Genomic DNA, 25,321 nt, shown 5'->3' with positions numbered 1-25,321 from the left:
ATTAGTCCGCACCTTTTTTAGAAGATCTATTTAGTACCCCTAATTGTGTACCTACATAAAAGTAATGTTTTATAATATTTATTTGTGTGGAGGGTCTACGTAAGACTTTCTTCATACCGTAACGCCTGTATGTTTTGTTCCAATGTGTGAGCCGAGATAGACGAATCACTCACTTTGTTTTAACAATGCCGAAAACGCCATTGTATAGATAAAGATTGATTGTAAGTCTGAGCTGTTAGTGTTACGGCTATGATTGTTATAACGTCTCTATATAAAAGGTTAAGCTAAAGATGTTCAGTTCGGTTCCTACACGAAACAAACGTTTGAGTAGCTTGAGTTAAGTGTTACACTGTCTACTCTGGTCTACTCGAAGCTTATTATATTCTAATACCCATTAATTCAAAACTCTTTGGGAGTCGAATACGTGTTTATCAGTATAAAAGTTCTTTTAGTGACAGGAATCGAACCTATAATGTTTGATGAGAAGATTCATAAATAACACATTGGTTCTGAATCAACATGAAACTTTTCAGGCCTTCAGTTACAAAAGGTTACAAGGTTAATAACAACAATAAATACAACTACTGAATCTTTAATTTTATTATATCCAACAAGTATTCTTAAGCGAATCTTTAAATTCATACTTAACTAAAACATAATCGCTAAATCTTGCTCATTTGTATGTCAGATACAAAAATATTTATATCTTATATCAACAGAAAAATCCACTCATACCAACTGCAATACACTAAACTTATTAAAATAAAACAACGCACTCGTAAATTCAGCGTTCATGTCCGTCTAGATACCCGACTAGTATCATAATAAAAATGTATTCACAAGCCAGCGGCGTCGGCTTTCAATATGAAGCCACGTTATACAGATCATTGACTGATCGGCCTGCAACAAAAGTAAAATTATGTTATATTAATCGCGCCGCAAACTGCATCTATAAATATCGTGAAATGTGACGACAAGCTGTGCAAGTGATTCATGATATATAAATGCAATTAGAATTCCAACACGCTCGCACTAAGTGCAATTAGTTTAATTCAACAATAGTTATAAAAATAAACTTTCATTGGCGCAGCAACGTGTTTTTTTAATGTAGGTATCTAGAGCACTGAAAACCAAGGACCTCAATATCGAAACCAATAGATAATTTTGTTAATAATTCAAGTTTTGATTGGAAATGTTTACAAGATGTATATTTAAGAAACAAGCATCTCAAGGTTATCTAAAACAATTTATTACATATTTTATAATCGTAAAAAGACGGCAAACGTATCTACATAAAATCTTATGAATCTAACTTGATAAACTACATTTCATTTAAATATTTTCTACGCTTTTACACATGGTAGATTAGTCCAATATTCGGATGAACGACAAAATGTAATTGCGATAGAATATTAAAAGACGTTGGTTCCACAAAGTAACTATAACCGATCGCAAACAAGCCGTCAAATGTTCTATTTGAAGATTCTTACAACGATACACACATACAAGCATTAAATACATATTTTCGTACTTGTTTACCATCAGACTCATAAGTTATCGTTATAATTACGCGTTAAACCTCGTCCTTATTGTATCAAACACACACACCTACTCTATATTTTAAGTATCACTCTTCCAAAGCTTAATAGTCTTGTCGTTCTCGAGCGCCGCCGACGCGATGATGTTCTCGGTGGGATGACACGCGGTGCAGAGCACTGTGTCTGTGTGGCCCGACAACCGCTGTACGATCTCCTTTGATTGTAAGTTCCAGATGTACACCAGGTTGTCTTCTGATCCTGATACTATCCACTGTCAATAAAAGAGTTAGGTCAGTTATTGGTTCACGAACGTAGACTTATGACCAAAAAAAATGAGTCGCCAAATGTGTTGTTTAGCTCAAAACTCAAGATCGCCTCAACCGATGCGATTTATATTTTTTGAAAAATTATGTTTTAGACACGGAGAAGGTACCTATTTATAGACAAAAAAAAAACAAATAAAATCGTGAGCGGAGCTGCACGGGTCAGCTAGTTGTTAATAATAATTGCAGATCCATTGCAAACAATCAGGAAAAGAATATTATGAATCATTTTCATTTAAAGTGCAACCGGACTTTATCATGAAAGGGTGTGATTTCGAGAGGAAACATGATGTGCGTGCCGACCCCACGTAACGTGAGATACGGGACAGAAATAGAAGAAAAGAAGTTGTGTGTAAATACGTAACCGTTCCTGCACTTTACAAATCGCCTAGATAAGATTCGTATCTAATGATATTAATAATGCAAGTACAAATTTCTAAATATACATAAATGTATCATCTGCAAAAAACGCAGATTATTCGGATAATTCCATCGATATGCACATTGTAACACAGTGTTACATTATGATAGGTCTTATCTTTTACGTAGGCATAAAAAGATTGTACGATACATCAAAATGAGGTCGTGGGAACTATGGACTTCAGTCGTGACACATTTGCCATCTCTTATCAGTGTTGTACTACGATATCTCTCAATCTGTGCAACGTAACGCGCAAAATCTCTTTGGGGAATTGTTTGCAGAGTATTTTGGGCAAGATAATTTTACATCGATTAAATATACGTGCTAGGCAGTGGGTTAGTCATGTAGTACAATTTATTTGACAGCCAATGTATTAAATGGCGCTAATTTTACTTATCTGTACTAATTTATTATGTTAATTAGAATCGTAGTTACAGAGACTTCAAAGCAAGCTGAATATCGTTTATTATAACATTTTACAGAGAATCTTTGTAAAAGGTTTAATCCGCAAATTGATTTAATTAAACTCATAGTTTTGGATTATCGAATCTTTACTGAGACTGATAACCAGTTACACAATCCTGCAATGGTTGACTGTAAAAATACAACAATTTTCATAGTTACAGTCATTTACATTATGCGCTTGACCACTTATCACAAATGAGAAGTCTGAATATAGTTACAAACTGTTGCTCAGAAAGCGGGACGCCGTCATTGCGTCTCTTACATTTACATTACTTACCCCCGGTTTCTGAGATACGTTTAGCGGTAGTTTATCTGTTCAATAGCGTTTAAACTCCGATAAACTAGATAAACTACCGCTAAATGTTCTCAGAAACCGTGTCTTAGTAATTGTTAAGTCTAATAACTAGTATAACATATTTTTCTTACCTTTCCACCAGTTACACTGAAGTTGGCGAAGATACAGTATTTCTCATTCTTATGTCCAGTATACGTCTTGAGGCACTTGCCTCTACTGTAGTCCCACAATTTGAGTGTGTTGTCCAACGTCGCCGCGAGAATGTACTTGCCGTTCGGTGAGAATTTCACGAATGATACCGGAGGATTGTCGTCGTCGATTAACGTCTTTAGACATTGACCTGACGCTGTGTCCCAGATTCGACTGAAACAATAAGAGTAAATAAGAAAATCTTGTTGTTTGGTGGTTCACAATATGTAGAAGAGGAAGATTATACCAACAACCATTTTTCAAAAATAGCGATCTGCCCCTGGGCTATTTTAAACGGGACTATGACATGATGAGTAGGTTTAGAGCTACGGATGTCTTATTTTTAATCAAGGTACCTCCCACGACCACGTCGAGTAACCGCGAAAGAAGTGTAGCATAAGAATTATTGTATATTTACAATAATTAGTACATAGAAAACTATTATTTCATAGTCTTAAAAGTACAGGTATTGTTCTATAGTACTTTTAGAAGGTGTGATTTAGCGACCGCTGTGCATACCACAAACGCACATTCACGTTAAATGAAGATGACAATGATTGTTTTTGTTTATGAATGTGTAACGAAAACACCGCACTGTGGCATGCGTTGTTACGTACCCCTCACATGGGCAATGAAGGAAATTAATAAGCGGTTTACGATACATTTCATCAGTTTTAGAAAATATCAAAAATTTTATGAATAAGACTAAGCTACAACGGTGTTATCTTATATTTCGAAGGAAATAAGATGATTTGTGTATTTCACAGTTTTGCATAATGCTGTTGCTATGAGTCTATGAGTCAGATGCGACCACGCCATCAGCGAGTGCCGAGGTGACAAGCAAATCAGTGTTAAAAATACACGATTAACATGAATTCTTGAATAAGTTACAAGTTATGAACTCACCATAAACCATCGTAACTTGAGGATACAATAAGGCTGCCATCTCTGTTAAAATGCACCGCTGATACAGGGTCCGAATGCGCCGGTAAAGTTTTTAAACATTTGCCTGAAAAGAACGAAAATGCATACTTATTAGTTTCGGTACAGAGTGACAAACTAACGACGACGTGTGATTAACTAAAATTGATAAGATTTTCCGACTGCATATAAAGATAGATGCCTTTGCCCTTCTTTGAGTCAATAATTAGTTCATATGCTTGAAGGGCCTCTGCCTCCAAGTTTTTTTATAAGCTTTTGACTTATATGGCACGTCATGGTCGTAAGATTCTAAGCAAAAAGTTACCAGTACCTACTTTGGACCAATATTAAGATCATATTGTATAGTTCATAGTTATAGTAGAGAAAGTGTATACACCGTATTTAAAAAATAGGATACCCTGGCAATTTATATCATCTCTTTAATAAAGTGTTTAAAGCATGAGCATGACAATTAAAAACATCTTCAACTTATATACCACAAATTCATACGACAGTGTAAACGACCGAATTCTAAAGTGATCGCGACATAAGACGTTATTATAACGTGGATACAATACCACCCGGCCAAACGAAGTTACCATTCGTATTCAAATTATGCAAGCTCAGTTGTATGGTGAAAATGTGTTCACAGCATGGCGCTAATGGCCTACACAAATACATTGTGCAACGTAACATAAGTCAGTAATTTCTGATCAAACCTTCTGTTAAACGGCACGTTCGTGACTGACAGTCACGCCTATTTAAGGTACTTTTTATAATGTGAAATGGTAACGGATTAGGTATAATGCACTAGTTTTTAGAGATTATTGGACCGTTTCAATATTGTATTCCGACACATCCAACCAGCATTTACTAAATTATGATCATTACCAGGACTAGTTTAATCGAAAATATTGGCAATTAAACATATTTCGAGTTCATCATTCATACAGTAAAATAGAAGACGGAATTAGACACAGAGAGAGAATAACTTAAAATATATTTTGTATATACGATATAGTTAAAATTTTCTTTGTACAGATAGTAAAATAAAAGTATATAAAATGTTTACCTGTTCTTACATCCCATATCCGTACGCTCTCGTCAAAACTGCCTGATACGATAAGATTGCTTTGTGGATTAAAATTACAGCAGAACACGTAATTGCTGTGGCCTTTTAATGTTTTCAAACATTTGCCCGAACTGAGCTCCCATACCTGGAACATAACAATAACAGATTATAAATGATATGTAGGCGTTTCTAATAACACTGAAGATTATTACGTAGATCGATTAAATCGTGAGAGACCTAAGTTTGAACGCCTGCGATAGGGCGGCAACCTAAATTGCGAAGATTATTTTCAATCTCTGATCGAAATACAAATTCAAATAAGCTTAGATTAACGCGCAATTTTTCAACCCAACAGGCCTTCAACATCAATGACAAATTTAACTAATATTCTATTGTGAATGACGGATTTGTCCTAGATTTCTCACTCATTTACATGTTATTTTCGGATAACTTGCAAGCTAATACATAACTTATGTGTTTTCGTAAACCAAACCCTTATTCTGTATGCAATAGTCTCTGTGCTTTTAGACATTATTATCGTTACGAGATAAATAATACAAACCTTATAAATAAAACAATCGTATTTACGTTAAACATCTACAACACAATAAAACCACATTTCGCCATTTAAATCCTACTAGACTAACACATTGTGTCACGCAGAGTTCCTAATAAAAAAAGACACATAGAAGTAATTAAATGTCTATGAACCATTTCTAATTATAGTGCGAACACTGGTCTAATTTTAACGAGACGACGCGTGGCTTCTCATCCTAAATAAAGAGTAACTTTCCATACTTTTTTTGTCAATAGATTTTTGCGTAAGGCCGTTAATATTTAACTCGTGAGAATAGACTTTTACGAGTTTCTTGTTTATAAGTGGGAGTAAAGAAGTGCGAGGGATTTTCCATTACCCGCTCGGGTTTTATAGTTCTTTCACGATTTTCATAATTTATTACATAAAGTATGTAGTCTTTAAAGCCTAATATGGTGTGATCTCAAGATAAGTAGTAATCATGATTATGGCAATACGCTTGCCCCCTATTACAAGAGACTAACATTGATAATAGCGAAACATGGGTATTTTTTACACCTCTGCCTTCAGTCTCCTTACGAGTATTAACAAGCATGATATTGTATAAATATGTATGTATGGTATGATCTCTTCTTATTATTTATCGTGTTACTTTAGTACGAACAACAAGACAAATTTAACTTTGTCTTTTATACTCGTAACATCGAGGTCAAATAGAAAATAAGGAACATATAATTAAAGGTCACGTTCCTTCTACAAGGAAATACTTTTTTAGTTATAAATAGAGATCTCGTCGCTTATCAAAATTTGACTACAAAAAACGCCTTGCAACTTAGAAAGCAGTTATTAACCTAACAGCGTTATCAGTTGAGATATCAAACAGTTCAGTAACCTGTCAACTATTTTATCTACGTACTCAAGACTATTTCGACAAAGGAAGTAAGCTTCAAGATTTTAAAACGATTGAGGTCAATTTGTACACGAATATTTATAACCAGTGAGAGTCGAGCGTAACCATAGCAACAAGTTCAAGTCGATGACACAATCGCGATTAGGGTCGACGAATTTTTAGCAGATTGCTCAAAGGGGATTTCCCAATTTTTTGTAGGCAATGAAGTCACATACACGCAGACATTGTTACCACCCTTACGTATAGAAGTTTTATACCTACCTAAGGTAAACTTGAGTCTAAATAAGGATTATTTTCTACAGGAGTGTTTCGTCTGAATTAAATGTCAGAAACAAATTGAAATCAATAATACACCGAATAAGGATACTAAATTGACCTAGCAATCACAATAGTCTGATAACAGAACTAACCCAGATTTGCTCCTTATAAATTTATCTCAAGGCGGTGCAGTATTTAAATACCTAGTAAGATAGTAATAGGTGCAAGCATATACTGGGAACTTGCGTCACCGGATTTGTTGTTCAATATCATTCACTGCTCCAATATTTCTATGTAAAATTGTAAACCCACGCTCACTCGCCTATGACGGTTTAAAATAATATCGGAGTTTTCACGCGATTTCATCACGTTTGCAGTACAAACGACGGTATAACGAGTGTTTACCCGAACCCAAACGGTTTCCTATAAACGGTCTTTATAAATGTCAACCGATGCCGCGTGTTTGTAAAGGCCTCACGCGATTCCTTGTTACCCCTCCCCTCATCCCCCTGAACGGGTCGGTGAGCCCGCCCCCGCCTCGCACCTGCGGTACCTTCTGTACACGCTGTACTTTAACTTTGTTACGTAAAATTGCGCGCGGTTTTACATCCCTTTGCCGCCTTTAGGCTGCGTGAAATTTTAACTTTTTTGGATGGTTATTTCGGTTTTACTTATGAATGTTAGGATTATGTTGGCTAATTAGGTAATAGAATATATGAATATGTATTCATCATGAAGTTTTATTAATCTAAATATTTTCATCCATAATTAATTTAAATACAAAAATTGCCACATTTAAACAAACCACCAACCTCAACCAGACTACCTAAATGAATCACAATGCAGAAATTATCGAAATTTTTCGACAATAAAATAGCAAAGTAAACAACCTACATAGCAACCATATGGTTACTATGCAAACTGAAGACAATGACCTCGCAAGTATGTGTAGTCTAAGTAATTGTTTAAAAGATGATTCTCATTACAAAAGCCGGTCGGCGCATGCCAACCAAAGGTCGACGGTAAGCCGTGGTATCAATGAATACGAAATATGGAGTAGTACACAATTCACGCGACCGTTACGAGGACGAATTATACACGCATTTTGAAAACTAATGTTATTAAAGACTGACTTTACTCTAGTCACAGCCTTGTTAAACACAAGATAAGTTGCATTAGAATTAATATAACAGATTTCTCTGCAAAATTTTTAAGACTTCCTAGATTGCTATTGTTATGTACACGTAAGTATCCAAAAAACACATTATAGCAACTCAATAAAGCTACATTTTATTACTAGAAAAACTTGTAATTCTAGATTTTATGATAGTGGCATAGAACTTATTTAAAATATGAATGTAGCTTGTATCAGAATGATACACAAGCACTTAACAACAGCAAGCAATAATAAAACACTAGTATTTCAACATTTTTGGTTAAAAAATTCTTAGATTAAATAGGTATATCATACACCTACTTTTGCATTGCCTTCGTTCAGTGTCAATATACATATACCATAAGCCATTTTACTGTAGAAAATGCAGACATACATCTACCCATACATAAAATTATGCCTTTTTCCCATAGAGATATTATTATATACACACTTGATATTTACCTTTAAAGTCTTATCGTCACTGGCACTGACTATCAACCTGCTGTCTGATGACCAAGCCACATCACTGATTCCCATTTTGTGTCCTGATATTGTCTTCTCAAATTTGCCATCATAAGCACCCCACACCTTAATAAGTTTGTCAGCGGCTGCAAATTTAAAAGACTTGTATTAGTGAATGAACATTTTACATACAGATTTGATAGAAAAGGTAAAAATTATAATTATTAGGTATTATAAATAGATTGCTATTAAAATATTTTAAAAAGTTAATCTGAGTAACCTACATATTAAACTAAGATAAGCCAAAGAGTACTTATTCAGGCACAAAACAATTTAAAAATTTTAGAAATTGGATGATTATATCACCTGAACTGAACAAATAAATAACACATAGCAACAGTGCTTAAATATAACTATGATTCATTCTTTGTAGAAAAAAGTCAATTCAAGTACTGATTTATGCAAATTTTAATAATGATGAATTTATGTCCATGTTTGCTAGTAAAAGCAAAACTTTAATCAAGAGTTTTTATACCATAGAAAGTATTTTATTCAAAAAACATTAATGCTGTTGCATTGACAACATTTAAGCCATCAATTCAATTTACATTAGCATTTTGTGTGTGACCTTGTTAACATTTGTTTAAAAAAATACCTTGTGGTAAAAGAAAAGTTAATCATTCCAAATTAGCTTGACAAATGTGTGAGCAGCCATTACATCATGTTTAAGAAACAAAAAAACATGTTGTAGATTGTATTATAATACTACTTCCAACTATTGGCTGTAGTCAAGGCCAACCTTTGTACAAATGTTTGGCTCAATATTGCTGAGTGTACAGTGAGTTTAGCATAATATCTAAAATAAATATGATTTTTCTACTCCCTACCTATATTCTTTATGTAGGTCAATGATGTTGAGTTCTGTTATTTCCTCCATATAATATCTAGTTATCTTTTTATTTTAGGAATCATTAATACATGTTCTTATTAGAAAACTAGTTAAAATGACTTCAAGATATAATAATTTGAGGAAGTTGTCTATTATACCCACTTTCTACTTGTTACACTCATTCTCATGCAATAGAGTTAATTGAACCTTGTTGCTAGGGCAGTAATAATGGCCAAATATTCCACAATTGTGATGACTAATGCTACTTACAACTAGATTGGACCTATCACACTACTATAACAATGAACTCTAACATTGTTGTTCTTACACAATGTGATATAATGATTACCCAGAACTGCATTGATAAAAATATCCCAAAATATGTGAGGCACATGCCCGGCATGCACCTAGCAACAAAAGCTTAACAAAACTGGCACATGCTCATTAAAATGAACACTATGCTAATCGCATAAGGTTTAAAACAATTCTATTCTGTCAATTTATAAATAAACCTACCTCATTATGTTAACTGAAGTTGATAATTAACTGCTAGATATGATAAAGGCCTACTGTGACTATTATAAAAAATAAACAACTAAACATATGGGCTCATCAAACGTAAATAAATAACTATAACGAACTAATTATTATGCAAAATTTGAGTATACTCACAGGAGCTTGCCAGCCATTCTCCATTTGGACTGAATTTAACTGACGACACAGCCTTCGTGTGTCCCGCTAACGTAAATTTGAGCGTGTAATTCGGCTTCTGGAAACCGACATCAAAATTAGCGCCAAATCGCACGTGCTCATACCAGTTGAAGTTACATAAACATGTGCCGCCCGCCAGACTGACGCAAACCAATGAAATACAATGACGGGACGCTACTTACCGCCACTGAAGACTTGTTCGACTGCGGGGTGGATTGTGATAACGAATTTGGACCGGAAAGATTGGCGGAGGGCCCACCGTGTGCTTGGTGTGCAGCAGGATGGCCTGGCCCGGGACCTAGCGGCACCATGTTTCAACTTTCGACGCACTACGCTTTACGTTGTTCGTCACCCAACACAGTCACTAATACACAAAGAACAACAATTTAAATTAAACTTTGGAACAGGTAACACACGGAACTCGTCACACACTCCAGTTTTTACATATATTTCAACGTAGATTTTCAAAGAACATTCTAAATCCGGGCGTCTCAATGCGTGCATATTTCGCGAAGAGCGAACAGTGATGCCAACATCATTTTAAAAATATTACCTCCCGCAACATTCTAGCTGACTTGCCAATTGTTTATGGTAAATGACTTTATGAAATAAAAATAAATCGTTTATAAATCATAAAAACTATTTAATTTTTAAATACATTAATATAAAAAAATGCTCTTTTGTCTCCATATAAACCTGCGAATCTATCGATATATGCGTGTGGTTTTTATTATGAAAATGGCAAGTATGTTTGACCTCTTTGACATTACCAAGGTTAAAAGTGTCACTTTTTGAAGGGCCACTTGCCGCTGCGGACTGAGAAAATACGAATAACTTGGTAAAATAATATCAAAATGGCTTTAAACAAACTGAGTATTGATGCCCTTAACTTAACCGGCAAGAGAGTTTTGATGAGGTACGTTTTTGATACATATAATTCGTTAAAAATCAAATCCTAACACAGTCACCTTAAAAATTGATTGATTAATTACAGAGTGGACTTCAATGTTCCTCTTAAAGAGGGAGTGATTACCAACAACCAGCGCATCGTTGCTGCTTTGGATTCAGTCAAATATGCCTTGGATAAAGGTGCGAAGTCTGTCGTGCTTATGTCACATCTGGGCAGGCCGGATGGTCAAGCAAACTTGAAATACACTTTGAAGCCGGTCGCTGAAGAGCTCAAGAAACTTCTGAACAAGTAAGAAATTAATGTCATAACATCCTTTATTGCATCATCGTCTACATATATTTATTTTAATTATTATTAAATAGATAAAGTTTACCTAACAATAACAATAGCAAAGATAACAAAATTACATTTTATTGGTTAGTGACATGACAGTAGAATTTTTAATTTTCAGGGATGTCACTTTCCTGTCAGACTGTGTTGGCCCTGAGGTTGAAGGTGCTTGTGCAGACCCTGCACCAGGTTCCATTATCTTGTTGGAGAACCTCCGGTTCCATGTTGAAGAAGAAGGCAAAGGTGTTGATGCCTCTGGTGCTAAAGTGAAGGCTGACCCGGAGAAAGTCAAGGCTTTTAGACAGAGCTTGAGGAAACTGGGAGATGTGTACATCAATGATGCTTTTGGTAAGTAAAAAATATGTTCTTATCTTTGATTTAAAAGGGATATGGTTGGAGATGCCCTTTAAAAAATCTAAGTACAATGACCGATCACAGTAAATAATCTTAAAAATTATACCAGAAATATATTTGGTGGAATAATAATTAACTGAACATTTTATATTGCAAATTAGTATCACCATATCAAGATATAGCCAAGAGATAAGTTAAACAATGTACTACATAAGTTTTCACAAGCATTAAATATTAACTTCTTTTTAACAGGCACGGCACACAGGGCTCACAGCTCTATGATGGGCGAGGGCTTTGACCAAAGAGCCAGTGGCTTCCTTCTCAAGAAAGAACTGCAGTACTTTGCCAAGGCCCTGCATGAGCCAGAAAGGTATGTTAATCACTTTCCTTCCTACCAACTGACTAACAACTTATGGCTTACTGCCCTATAACTTATTACAACTACATACATTAAATATTTCCTTTTGCCCTTCCATAAACAATTTTATGTTTTAACACTTCTATTATTTAAAAAAGTGCATAAAGAGATGTATAGTAGTGAAAAACTGTGTCCTTTTCAGCTATCTATATAAAAGCATATTAAATATTGGATCATTTATTTTCCAGGCCATTCCTTGCCATCCTGGGTGGTGCTAAAGTAGCTGACAAGATCTTGCTCATTGAGAACTTGCTGGACAAGGTCAATGAGATGATCATTGGTGGAGGCATGGCTTACACTTTCCTCAAGGAGACTCAAGGCATGGCTGTAAGTATTTCTCAATATTTATTTTAAAAAGTTATAATACTTTTTTCCTAGCTTAATTTCTAATCTGTGTGTGTGTGTTTTAATTAATAATCTGTGTTTAAATTACAACAGATTATAAACAATTTAGCTTGACAACTTTTTTACAAATCTGCTGTCATAAAATATTGTAGTGGCTTACTTCTTATTGAGTACTTAACTATTTATGGTTGTAACTTAAAATAGCAGATATCTTCAAAACAATCCTAGTTCTATGTGAGATATTCATACTATAAAAATGGTCATTATCTTAACCTAGTTTGACCAGTTCGTACCAGTTCAGATGACCTACATCAAAGAATGTTGCTAGATCTATGAAAAGCTATCAGAACAAATTACGTAGTTCATCCAAGGCTATACACTGATTGATCCTAATGCACTACAAATAAAACTAGTTCGTACTAGAATTGATCGACTTACATTGAAACCTCTAGGATAGCATCAGTAACCTAATTTCAACTGGTTTACTGCAAAATATTAATACAAAATTATTGATTGGAATACAAAACTATTTCCTTTTAGGATTTTTACAGATAATTTCTGTTTTTAGATCGGCAATTCGCTGTATGATGCTGATGGAGCGAAGATCGTCGCGAAGCTTTTGGAAAAGGCCGCCAAGAACAATGTAAAGGTCCACCTTCCTGTTGACTTCATCACAGCTGATAAATTTGACGAGAATGCACAGGTAAGCATTGCAACTACTAACAATTTTAGATGGGTGACTAAGACTGCAGGATTAATGCCTTGCGGCAAAAGATGTACGTATTAATGGCAACTCGGCTAGGTCGCAAGTGACTAAATGCGGTAAAGTAATTTGTAAAGCTACTAGCCTCACCATCAGCTTCTTATTTGAATTTTTGTTTAATTGGTGATATTATTTTTTGTTCTCAGGTTGGCACTGCTGACGTACAGTCGGGCATACCCGACGGCTGGATGGGACTTGATGTCGGACCTAAATCAAGAGAAATTTTCGCTGAACCTATTGCCAGAGCTAAAGTTATTGTTTGGAATGGGTACGTAATTTGAAACGTATTCAAATATTTTGGACACAATTTACATTGAAAAATTGGCCTTAATACCGAAATTATAAAGTTCAATGTGGTTAGTGAACTTATTACGAAACTTTTTTGAAAATTCCTAACTAAATTGTACTATGTAATGAATGTGTGACTTAATTTTGATATTTTGTCGCACAGACCCGCTGGTGTGTTCGAATTTGAGAAGTTCGCTGGAGGCACCAGGGCTCTTATGGATGGTGTTGTAAAGGCAACATCCAATGGCACCATCACTATTATTGGTTAGTACCACTTTCTATCTTTTTACAACTATATTAGTGTCTATAAAGACTATTGTCAAAAATGTTTTTGAAAACAGCGATACAAACGTAACTGCAATAATAGCCCGATTTGAAAAATACTAGCAACACTCATCATGAAAAACCTTTTTTATATTGTATTTTCGGCCAGTCGCCAATACTTTGAGATATGTTTAGTCGGCATAAGAAGTAGAATTTCACTACCATTGAATTGCTCTCACCTTTTCTATCGTTTACTTTGTCTGTAAATTGTGCAACCAGCAATAAGCAGTAATCACTATAATAAAAGCTGTTTTCCGTTATAGGTGGAGGTGATACCGCCACATGCTGCGCTAAATGGGGCACGGAAGACAAAGTGTCTCACGTCTCCACCGGTGGCGGCGCCTCTCTAGAGTTGCTCGAAGGTAAGTGCTGCCCTCTATACGAAAAATAACGATCTTTCTATACTATATACTTTTTTAGGTAATATTTATTACGAGGTAGTGGCCAATTTAAATAATATAGTTTATTAATAAAATAAATCCTTGATAAATTTAATTTTACTTAATTTAGTTGCTAGGTACATCCGTTTAGGTAGTAATTTTGCCAATCACATAATATCGAGAAGTGTGAATAATTGATTCAATGCTTAAATCCTTATATATTATTTTAGGAAATGTGTAAAAAAAAAGTTACCATAAGCAGGGGCCGAAACAGGTCAGTAAAGTCAGTAAAAGTCAGTATTTTTGGACCTGGTCAGTAAAAGTCAGTATTTTAGAAAATCGGTCAGTATTGTCAGTATTTTTCCAAACTCACACACGTTTTTTTTGGATTTCCTTTGCTGTTGGCCAATCTTACATTCTCGATTTGCCCAGTAATCATATCCAGAGGGCTGCTTTGGATGCTCGATATTATGTTGATGATCTGCGTAATATATATGTTACTGTAAAAGCCCTAAGTGGTAAATCCTAAGATTTTAAGGTAAAACCTAAGATTTACCAACTCTCAATGGTAAAAGTCCGAACAAGCCGGAGTTTAAAAACTGTAACATATACAGTATATACAAAACTCCTTCTTCATAACTATGTAACGGTATAATTATATACCGTAACATAGTTATAAAGAAGGAGTTTTGGGCAAAGCGACATGGGTAAGTTAGGTTAGAAGGCTGAGGTGGGAGCTTCGCTTCGCTCGCTCCCACCTTAGCCTTTGCGGTTATTTTTTTTTAAACCACCCAGCAGGAATGCAATGCAATGCAGGAAAGCACCCCGCGAAGCGGGGCTCCGGCGACATCTCGACATCATCAAGTGAATATAGGTAAAAGTTCGAAATAAAAGAATTGTTCGGACTTTTACCATTGAGAGTTGGCAAATCTTAGGTTATACTGGAAAATCTTAGGATTTACCACAGTTCGGGCTTTTACAGTAACATATATGTACATGTATTGAAGCATCACATGACTTCAATAGAACAGCAAACTAAAATTTACTATTTTTTTTGAAATCAATATTTTTGAAGTGAAAATTCTTTAGCGCCGTTGCGCACTTTTGCGAAACTTCTTAAGACCTGATTGAAAACTCGTAAGAGCTGATTGAAAATTCGTAAGACCTGATTGAAAATTCGTAAGACCTAATTGAAAATTCTTAAGACCTGATTGAAAATTCGTAAGACCTGATTGAAAACTCGTAAGACCTGATTGAAAATTCGTAAGATCTGATCGAAAATTCTTAAGACCTGATTGAAAACTTTATTAACAAAGCTTTTTAACACACTAAAAAGGCGATGCTGGTTGACTACGGGGATGGTGGAGACCAATAACCGAAAATAAGCTTTTTAACAGTCTTAAAAAAAGGATTTTGACTTCTCAATTCGACTGTATTTTTCGTTATTTCACACCATTCACCTGAAAAACGGTTTAGAAATGGTCTGTATTTGGTCAGTATTTTTGAATTTTTGGTCAGTAAAATCAGTATTTTCGACCTCGGAACTTGTTTCGGCCCCTGCATAAGTTTATTCTTTTTTTTTCAGGTAAAGTTCTTCCCGGCGTAGCAGCCTTGTCTGATGCATAGAGTACATGCCATCAAACCTTCTTGCTTTATAGTGATGTTGAAGAAATTATACCGAATCATAGAGAATTAAAATTATAATTTTTAAGTGAGATGTATGTATGTATAGTACATTATATTTAAGTGTAAGACAAGAATCATGTCGTGTATATCGAATACAATAATAACTTATTGCGAGAATCAAATAAAATGTTGATTTTATTTTCCTTCTTTTATTTTTGACCTTTGTATATCCTCATTTTATATTTGTTTGTATGGCAATAAACAATGTGAGTTGATGAGTTGTGCTCTCTGCCTAAAGTATTAAACAATTAGAGAAAACTGCCTTTCAATCCCACGAATGTCTATTTCAAAATAAAGTAAGAACTAAAAATACTAACAAGAGAAAAATCTGTGCACATCATTAACTTGTTCTCATAAACTGATGAAGCTTTCGCAAAAGAATAAGCAGACATACTTAATAAGGCATTGAGTTCCAACATCTACCTACTCCATTCATATGGTATTTATGATCGTATCCATTATGTTTTTAAAATAGTCTAGGTTTAAAACATAATCGACATGTTTGCATTGTATTGTAAGCTCATACTAATATCGATCACCACGAATGCCTTAACCAGAATAGGTAATCAAAGGCAATTTAACATCGCAACCACCAACTGAACTAAAATAGCTGGAAACTAGGGAGCCCCACTTAATATAATAACAACCCCCTATTACTAACACAGTCATGCAATTCGTCAAACATGCTAGCCAATTGCACCTGACCTTTCGAAGGACATCTCTGATTGAATCCAACAGTACATAATTTGTTTTACTGCTTTAATAGCACAGTTAAAGTTTTACACGTGTAAGCAGTGGACAAAATAAGTGAGAATTGAAATAAAATAATAGATGCTAATTACTAATAATATACTAAGTATATACCGAATTTATACCTGAGTAAGTATATTGAACATACATTTACAAAAACTACCTACAATAATTTTATCGCACTCTTAGCAATAGTATGTTCAGGTCAATTCAGGTGATTAGCACTTCTGCGCAACTATATTAAAATCCGAAAACACATTAATTTTAAAAAATAAATCATATTAGTACAGAGTACTTAGTGAGTAACATTGCCGGCGACAGGTCTCAACTTCGCTTGCACCATCAAGCAGTGCGAGTAGGTTCATCACGATGCCATGAACCTTATCGCATGCATATTATTATAAAGCAGGCAACACCTTAGGGTATACTTAATAATAAGTTACTTCGTGAAAAAAAAACAGCTACCAACCAGCCAATACCAAGCTTTGACACACGCAATAACAATCATATCCTTCTCGTCCTAACACATAGCTACCATCAAACCAAAACCCCGTAACTAATAATTATTTATTACAAAACCACCAATTTCACTAATGCCAACGTACCTATAACTCTCTATTAAAACTTATGTACCTACATATGTAATGTGCTTTCAAGTAAGGAAAACATACTCCACATTATTTACCCAGACCTCATTCACTTACGATGTTACGCGAGGCAAAGTGAATTATAAATGCTGCTTAACTCAATCAAAAAGCTATAAAGACTCCATGCGATCCTCATACAAGATAAACGTTATTTATTGTACCATGTTACTAAACGGTTTGTAATGAATTTACCGGTTTTATGTGTAAAATATTGCAATACAAATAAATACCTATTTGGAGAAGTTCCAATATTTGAAACGGCATTCTTTTACTACCTGCATTTAGCACTGGTTTCAACTCGAATTAATTTTGACGGTCCTACCTTTAGTATCATCGTATCCGGTAGATAGGTTATCAGAAACTTATTCGTAGGCCGCGAAACTAGCCCTAAAACGAATGAATCAGAACGACGATGATCATTTACCGTTCGAGATAAATCCTGTTTTTGAAACAGCGTCCTCTCAATGCCGTAGTCGTCGCCGTAGCTATGACAATTGACATTCGTAGCTGCATCGTAGCAACTCGCTACGTTCAATTTCTCTTTCTCGTTAGGATGACAAATTCTTTGACTACATAATACGCTCTTTATATTCTGTGTAAATGAAACAACCTAAACAAAGACATAACTTTCATCTTTTCTTTTAGAAAGGGTTCAATCAGACTATGTATTAAACCTAATAAATTTTCTTCGATCCTAATTTAAATTCGCTAGAAAGAAAAATAGGGTCATTTCGTACGAGCGGACAATTGATGTCGTATATTTTCATTATTCACCAAAGTCTATTAGCTTTTTGCCACTACTTAATAGTCATACATGTAATACATACTAAATATTCGCCATTTATACGTATGGTGTCAACATTTATCAAAACAAACTTAATTAAAGATAGAAAAAGCAATTAATTTACAGGAAAAAAGCTTGTAAATATATTACTAGTTCAGGGTAAAAAGGCTCCAATCAAATTAAACGAAATTGCCTCCACTAAGGCACCATGGGAGTTCCAGAGTATTTTAGTCCTAAATAAATAAATAGGTCAGGTGCGTTGTACTCAGTAGAGTTACCTGCGAACATGTGTGACGAAATACACGGCAAAAAAGAAGTACTTATGTACTAGTGAGTACTATGTACCGGTGTGTTGGTATTCCCGCTTGCGTACAGACTATAGGTCCATATTAGGAACATTAACAAAAGCAATTTATTGTCCCCATCGCGCTGATAATTATATAATATTAAATAATAATACTGTAAAGTATTTTTTCCTTTAAATATTTTCAAACAAAGTAGGTACCACACTCGATATTTCCAGAAATACACCCGCAATAGCAATTGAATTAGGCACGCACGATAGAATGTATTATTAAATAATGTTCAAAGTGAATAAAAAATCACAGATTTGCATAAGTACTAGTAAAAATATTCAAGATATAAAATTATACCTAATAGCAAATCCGTCTTTCCAGTCCATTACCCGGCCATTAGCTCTGGAATTATTCACTATTCAAATATTAATTTCAATGGATGTCGTACCTTTGATTCGAGTCCCCTAGGACCTTTTGTTTTTAATTGAAGCTACAAATTATGCTTCATTTTAAGTGTGTGTTATTGCGAACAATCCTTTTAAAATGATTTTTAAATAGTATAGGTAATAACTGGAATTGTTAATTAAATTTGGTACGAATCACGATTATCTAATCTAAAAAATCTATTTAATAACGTAAGATCAAAATTAGATTACCTGGACGGAAAAAGAAAAAAAATCCCCGTAGAAGAAGCTTCATAGAGTTTGGAAATTAAATGTACCCACTTAGGTAATTATATTTCTATAGCTGCGAAGAAACAGTTGAAGCTACACAGTTAAAGTCGTAATAAATTTAAATTTTATTATTTTAATATGAAAAAACTAAGTAGCCTCAAAAAAACAAACGGTATCATCAATTCTAAAGCCTTCATTTTTATTATATCGGGTGATACATACCACTCTGTATCGCTGCCTTTTCTTTTCTGTTAAGAGAATTGGGACCTTAAAGTACTAAACCGTACCCAAGTTACTCATAGCTCTACCGCGATAAAAGAGACGGAGACGTGAAAACACCTCGGGGTCAAATTTTACGTAAATTTCAATTTCACCTTCGAATGTCACCTTATCTAAAAGGGCACAGGACTCTTTTAATTGTAAATATCAAGCCTTGCCCCGCGACAAACGACCAATCTGAACTTTATTGACATTTATCAACCAAGTAAACAATTTGTTTTACTTTCATGAATGAGCCGCTGTCCATTTAATTTCTACAGTGATCAATTTTACGCCGTATGTCGCTGCAATAAGATTGCTTTCACGGTGATTAATGCACTGTTACCGGAGCTATTGCAGCTGTACATGTGGTGGATATCGATCGCTGCTTCGCGCAAGCGTCTCTTTGCATGCAAAACGATACGATATACAGAATACTGTGACAAAATAACAATGAAATTACATTGTTCCCTTAAAACACAATTATAAATACAGAAGGATCCAGTACAGACTAAATTAAACAGCCGGAAATATATTTTTTCTACAAAATACAGCTGCTTGTGCATTGCATACCAATTCGGTCTAATGCTTTCCAATACGTGAGCTCCGGTCCAATTGGCGAGGGTTCGCGCATGCCCAGTAAGGCAGGGGTGCTTTTTTAACAAAAAATAATAATTTTACTAAGTGTCAGTGATGTAAAGGACATTCAAAGCCGCCGGGCGGCCCGGCTGGCGTGAAAAATGTAGTAGCAAAATAGTCTTACTAAAAGACAACATACGATTAGTTTAGTTGAACGTTTCATGTCAATTGTTATAGTGTATATCGATTGTACGTAGAAAATATTCGTTGTTTTTAGGTAAATATATTAAGCAGGTAAGTTGATGTTGCTTGTATCATTACCATATTTGTTTTTATTTAAGAAATAGTCAATTTTTGTGTGGAAAACCTGTGTTAAATGTGATATTTATATAATTTTTTGTTGATAAATTGTTTGTTTTGAATAGAAATCTAAATTTTTTAATATAGAAAACGCAGTTAGTTCAAAAAATGTATGTTTAGATAATCCATAGATTAAAATGACGACATGTTAGATTCCGATCAGTACTTAGTTGCTATGAAAGAAAACTCAATTGATTTTCTTTGCCTTTCTTTCATTTTTCTAATATTTACATACAGTTTTACTAAGCAACCAGTGTCATAAATAATGTATAAAGGAATCTACAGGTCAATCGTTGTGCGTGACTATATTACTGTATTAATATTAGAATGTTCATACATTTATATTCTTAGAAGATAGTTTAAATAAATTCAGGAAGTTTCCCGTGTGAAACTTTGAGACAAATAAATAAATTATTCAGAGTTAAACGACCTATTTTAATAATTCAAATGGAAATCGAAGCTCTACATTCTCTATGTTCGAACTGTACGTAAAACTTCGTATGTTCTTTTTTTTTAATCTTTGTGTTTATAACAGTAGGTAGATGTAACATTTTCTTTTACTTTTTCTTTTCTAATAAGCATAGTGTTTTTTTTATGAAGTGGTATTATGTGTCTTTATTCTTTGTCGCACGCTTTGCTTTGTTCTACGTTCTCGTTATGCAAGTGCATCGATGCTGCCATTGACCTAAATTGCATATAATATGTACAATGCTTATATATTTCTAAATTGAATACAATTTATAAAGTTAATCTTATTAGAATTTAAATACTCGATCGATTTAACTTTGTTGTAATTCTATAAAAAAAATAAGAGTTGATTATTTCAATGGTTGAAAAGTAATCTAACAATTAATTATAGAATTATACACTACAGTTTCTTATATGATGATTTATGCCTATAACTCATATTACATAGAAAGATAATATACCGAATCGTATTATACATAGTCATAAAATAAACTGAACGTGCTTTAAAAAACTGCAAGTAATTTTTAAAAAGTCTTGGAAATCATTAATATCATTATTTAAACGTTTTATTACATAGTTAATCCGAAGTTCAATCTAATACTCTTTCGAAATTAAATCGGTTGCTATTTCAAAGCCTACGTCCAGAAATAAATTCTACTACAATCTACAACCAATTTGATAAAAGCAAGTTAATTGGTATATTCCCTCGACGAAAGGCACCACTAATGTGGCTTACGTTATAATTAAACCAGTTTGAGTTTGCTTCTAAACTATGAACAAAATTACGACGTATCTTGTTTTAAATAAAATATACTATACTTCTAGTAATATAAAAACTATATTTATTAATTCTACTTCTCATAGTAGCTGGTCAACCTAGCGTCAAAATTGTTCAAGCAGCACCTTTAACATAGCTTAACGTTTAGGGTCTTAATTTACAACAACATTGACCGATTTGTAACGTGCATTCTAAATAATGGACACATTTATCACAAAAACCATTAATCGGTTACCCGTGTGCGTGATATCCTCGTTATGGTTACTTGATCCAGAGATCATCACGAAAGTAACTGAGCGCGACCACCCATCTGTGTAATGTCCTAGTAGAAGGTTGCTTGATCCACTGATAGTACATCGACCAGTAAACGTAACTTTGTTATGAGCGCCAAAAGAACAATAAATTCAATCACACGTTTTTAACACCTTAGTTAATATGGCTTCGACATATATGTAGGTACAGTTATAAGCAAAAAAATGTATACTCTGTCACATTTTCAGCAGCAATTTGCAGGTCAATGAAAATAGTAAAATGACTTTACAATCATTGTGTACAATACATACATAACCACACCCGTTATGCTTGTAGTTGTAAGCAGAGATGTATCAAATATACCACCATTTTGCCATTCACAAACTGTATTTATGAATATGGTTAACTAATAGTAATTTCAATTATCATTTTCTTACAAAAATGTATGATTGACAATGTGCGTACACCTATTTTTACTTGTAACTGGACCTATAGGTATTTGTCTTACTATCCATCGGCGATCATTTGAACTAAGTATTAGCGATTTTCCCTCACATTAATCTCTCTTCTAAGTATTCTATCCAGAGTGATTAAAGACCCATTACTTTAACTACGCTGCCATTATCTTTAACTCTCACTGGCGATACGATACGTACTAATTCTTTCGTTTCTAATCGTTTACAACCGGATAGTACCTTTATGTATGTGTAACAAATACGCGAAGGAGTAGGGTGAATAGCGAAGATTTTTAATTTTAGTGAAAAGATACGTGTTTTTTTTTTCAAAAATCTGCGCACAATATTTGTCAGGCACGTGGACCGAAATGAAGTATTTGCTAATTATCAATATTGTGCATTAAAAACAGGATTTATTTTAAAAATGTTAACAATGTCTATCTTTAAACGAAAGAAGTCCCTGAGTCTTATCAAAATAGACTTTCTTAAAATAATGAAAAAAGAAAAATGTTTGTGTCTGTCCAGAAGACTCTCTGCTACGCCCTCTTGGTTAAACCACTGAACCTTAAGATAAAAATGATGAAATTTGAGTCGTAAACTAATATTCTTTGTGAGTTATTTTTGTTAGCCTATTTATACCAAATTTTAGTAGCAGGTAAGCGTCCAAGCGTCCAAGCGTCCGCGAAAATGGAGTCCTGAGGCAAGAAGTAGTAATAATATTAAGTATCCAATATGGAAATATTTCAGGTCATCGAAACAGGGCTATAGGCGCGGCCGTTCAGTGGCGTTCAGTGGTATACAATTACAGGCTGATTATGATAATGGCGTGAATATGGCATGAATCAATAATGACGGTTTCTGATGTGTATCGCTGACACTTTAATTTCATAGCCATATGGTCATAGAGCATATTAACTTATTATTATTGAGAAGGACGTAGTCCCTATAGTGCTTTTAAATTGCTACATAATATAGCTCAACAAGGTCTTAGCTATTTCTATAGCAAAATGAAAAAAAAAAGTAACTTCGAGACATAAAAATCTACCCATTTCACGAGAATATGAACTGCACTTAGAATTGTTTCTGTATGTAAGTGACTAATAATGGAAAATGTTGAAATTCTTTCAAATTTACTGTCAAAATACGCGGACGACGACTACACTATCGCGTCTACTTAAATGTCATTTCACATAATATACTCGTATGTACGTGGATATAGAAACACAGCTGCTGTCTGCAGCTACAAACTAGTAGTAAAATAAAAGGTTAACATCGAATTATCGACCCGTATACTACCTACATTACGTCAATCACCGAGCCAAAATGCAGGTACATTTACTGAAATTACCTACTCGTACCGCATTATGCATAATTACCTGTACTATTGCATGTCGATAGGCTTCGGAGCCTTCAAATATACCCAATATTCAAGGTATTAGATATTCGACCTTCTCCCATTCTAATTAAGGTTCAAAGTAATTAAGCTCAGCATAATTGCTCATTATTATTGTGTCAGTAACAAAGATTATACGAGTTTCTTGTTAAAAGATGTTTTCATTTAATATTCTTATTTTTCGTAGAAGATAAGATTTAAAATGTTTGGTAATTGTGTTTCTAAGACTTCTAAAGGTCAGATGCGAATGAAACGTGAATTAAATTGCTTTCATAATTTCAATTCGGAGGCTTTATTAAATTTCGGGTGAATTACGCTTAGGTGTGTTTCAAGAACATAATTGTCGCTAGGTGGCTCGTTTATTATACCAAGATACGTCTTGGTTCTACAATCATTTTATTGTATTCATGTGTACTTACGCTATGGGAAAATTACGTGATTTTATCTATTCATGTGAAATTAAATTTTGTTTATACATTAACAGTAAAATATATTATTATACATTGGAGAATCATATTAGGGAAGAATTGTAAACTTAAATTATCTCATCATTATGGCTTAGGGGCAAGGCAATCAAAGTCAGTTCTTAAATATTATTTATTATAGTTAACTTGCCAACATCGTGTCTACTTTATATCAATGCAAAGTCTCTCAACGTATCATCATCTCAATGATCAATCCCTTTAAAGCAGAAAAATATAGGGTTAACCCGCAAGAATCTGAAATGTGTTTGGAATTTTCCGAAGATTCTGGGTCGGAACTCCGGGAGAGGTTTCGGAACGTACCTCGTACGCTTTTTAGGGTTACTGCCGTGTAGTGAATATATGGGACTTAACGATAATCGTATATCCTATGAACATATTATGTTTTAAATTTTATTTATATATCAAATAAATGTATTTTTTTTTTCAATTTTACATTTCTCACTTTAACTCGTGTATTTGCCATACTCAAGACAAGAAAATGAAAAGGGATCTGTAGTAATAAATCACAATTATTTGAAATGAGATGCAACTATAGGTACATGAAAGCAGATGATAGCTTTCGGGAATGAAATACCACCTTCTTTCCATCCAAGTATACCTTTAGAATGTTGGTTATTTTAACTTTAAAATACTGTACGATATGTGAAGCTATTTTAAACAATAGATAAAACAAATAGTTCACTTTTATTTATGTTTTATAATGGACCTTTATAATTAAAACAAATTGATAGTTTGAAAACAAACCGCGCATTAGTTTAATGTAGAAACTAATCGATAATAAATGTTTTAACTACTTCACCATCAACGTCAACAATAACAATTCATTTAGCTGACTGTTTTTAATGAATTAGTAATGCATTAAAAATACTAGACAATAATATTGTCTAATAACTTAGTACGGAGTGTTTTATAGTGAGTTTGTGGCTGTCGAAGGTATACAAAATTCAAAAACAAATACTTTAGTAACCCATAGACGGTGTCTTGCTTGATATAGCTATTTTATTTTGGAAATAACTATATAATTCGTGCCAGGACTCTCTACTTACTTGTTAGACTATAAGTACATTTAAAAAGTAACCTTTCAAAACTCCACCTCTGATATCATGTAAAGCTAAAAATCTATAACAATATTTCGTAGACCGTCTACGCCGTAGACAGACGTAATACATACATAAATGGGATTTGGATTTGATGGGATA

At 34.0% G+C, this 25,321-nt stretch overlaps 3 protein-coding genes across 10 annotated transcripts in view; 2 read left to right on the top strand and 1 right to left on the bottom strand.

The window, feature by feature from the left end:
* Nucleotides 1-576: 576 nt before the first annotated feature.
* wds (WD repeat-containing protein wds) lies at nucleotides 577-10,668 on the bottom strand. Of its 2 annotated transcripts, none has more exons than XM_076132090.1 (8): nucleotides 10,328-10,668; nucleotides 10,107-10,203; nucleotides 8,546-8,691; nucleotides 5,225-5,369; nucleotides 4,138-4,240; nucleotides 3,174-3,405; nucleotides 1,609-1,809; nucleotides 577-900 (listed from the first exon to the last, which is right to left on the bottom strand). In XM_076132090.1, the coding sequence occupies exons 1-7, from the start codon at nucleotides 10,454-10,456 to the stop codon at nucleotides 1,621-1,623; spliced, it is 1,041 nt and encodes a 346-aa protein (XP_075988205.1). In that variant the 5' UTR covers nucleotides 10,457-10,668; the 3' UTR covers nucleotides 577-900; nucleotides 1,609-1,620. The 2 variants fall into 2 exon arrangements, with proteins under 2 accessions (XP_075988205.1, XP_075988215.1); XM_076132100.1 differs by having other exon boundaries at nucleotides 1,613-1,809.
* A 248-nt stretch (nucleotides 10,669-10,916) lies between these two features.
* Pgk (phosphoglycerate kinase) lies at nucleotides 10,917-16,081 on the top strand. Its single transcript, XM_076132076.1, has 10 exons — nucleotides 10,917-11,061; nucleotides 11,140-11,343; nucleotides 11,507-11,733; nucleotides 11,992-12,109; nucleotides 12,346-12,484; nucleotides 13,071-13,205; nucleotides 13,412-13,533; nucleotides 13,717-13,817; nucleotides 14,141-14,239; nucleotides 15,843-16,081. Exons 1-10 carry the CDS (start codon nucleotides 11,000-11,002, stop codon nucleotides 15,881-15,883), a joined length of 1,248 nt encoding a protein of 415 aa, XP_075988191.1. The 5' UTR covers nucleotides 10,917-10,999; the 3' UTR covers nucleotides 15,884-16,081.
* Nucleotides 16,082-19,934: 3,853 nt separating this feature from the next.
* Pdzd8 (PDZ domain containing 8) overlaps nucleotides 19,935-25,321 on the top strand; it is a 37,375-nt gene continuing 31,988 nt past the window's right edge. For 3 of the 7 annotated variants that reach the window (XM_076132028.1, XM_076132019.1, XM_076132055.1), the window contains exon 1: nucleotides 20,015-20,225. The gene's annotated coding sequence lies outside the window, so the exon portion shown is untranslated. Of the gene's footprint in view, nucleotides 20,226-25,321 lie in introns of all 7 variants that reach the window. The other 4 variants (XR_012960149.1, XR_012960150.1, XM_076132046.1 and 1 more) reach the window with 4 other exon arrangements.

The sequence above is a fragment of the Anticarsia gemmatalis genome, chromosome 2 (assembly GCF_050436995.1).
Source record: "Anticarsia gemmatalis isolate Benzon Research Colony breed Stoneville strain chromosome 2, ilAntGemm2 primary, whole genome shotgun sequence".
Classification (NCBI taxonomy): Eukaryota; Metazoa; Arthropoda; class Insecta; order Lepidoptera; family Erebidae; genus Anticarsia; species Anticarsia gemmatalis.
The sequence above is the reverse complement of the archived record's forward strand: the minus strand, read 5'-3'. Positions and strand labels throughout refer to the sequence as shown.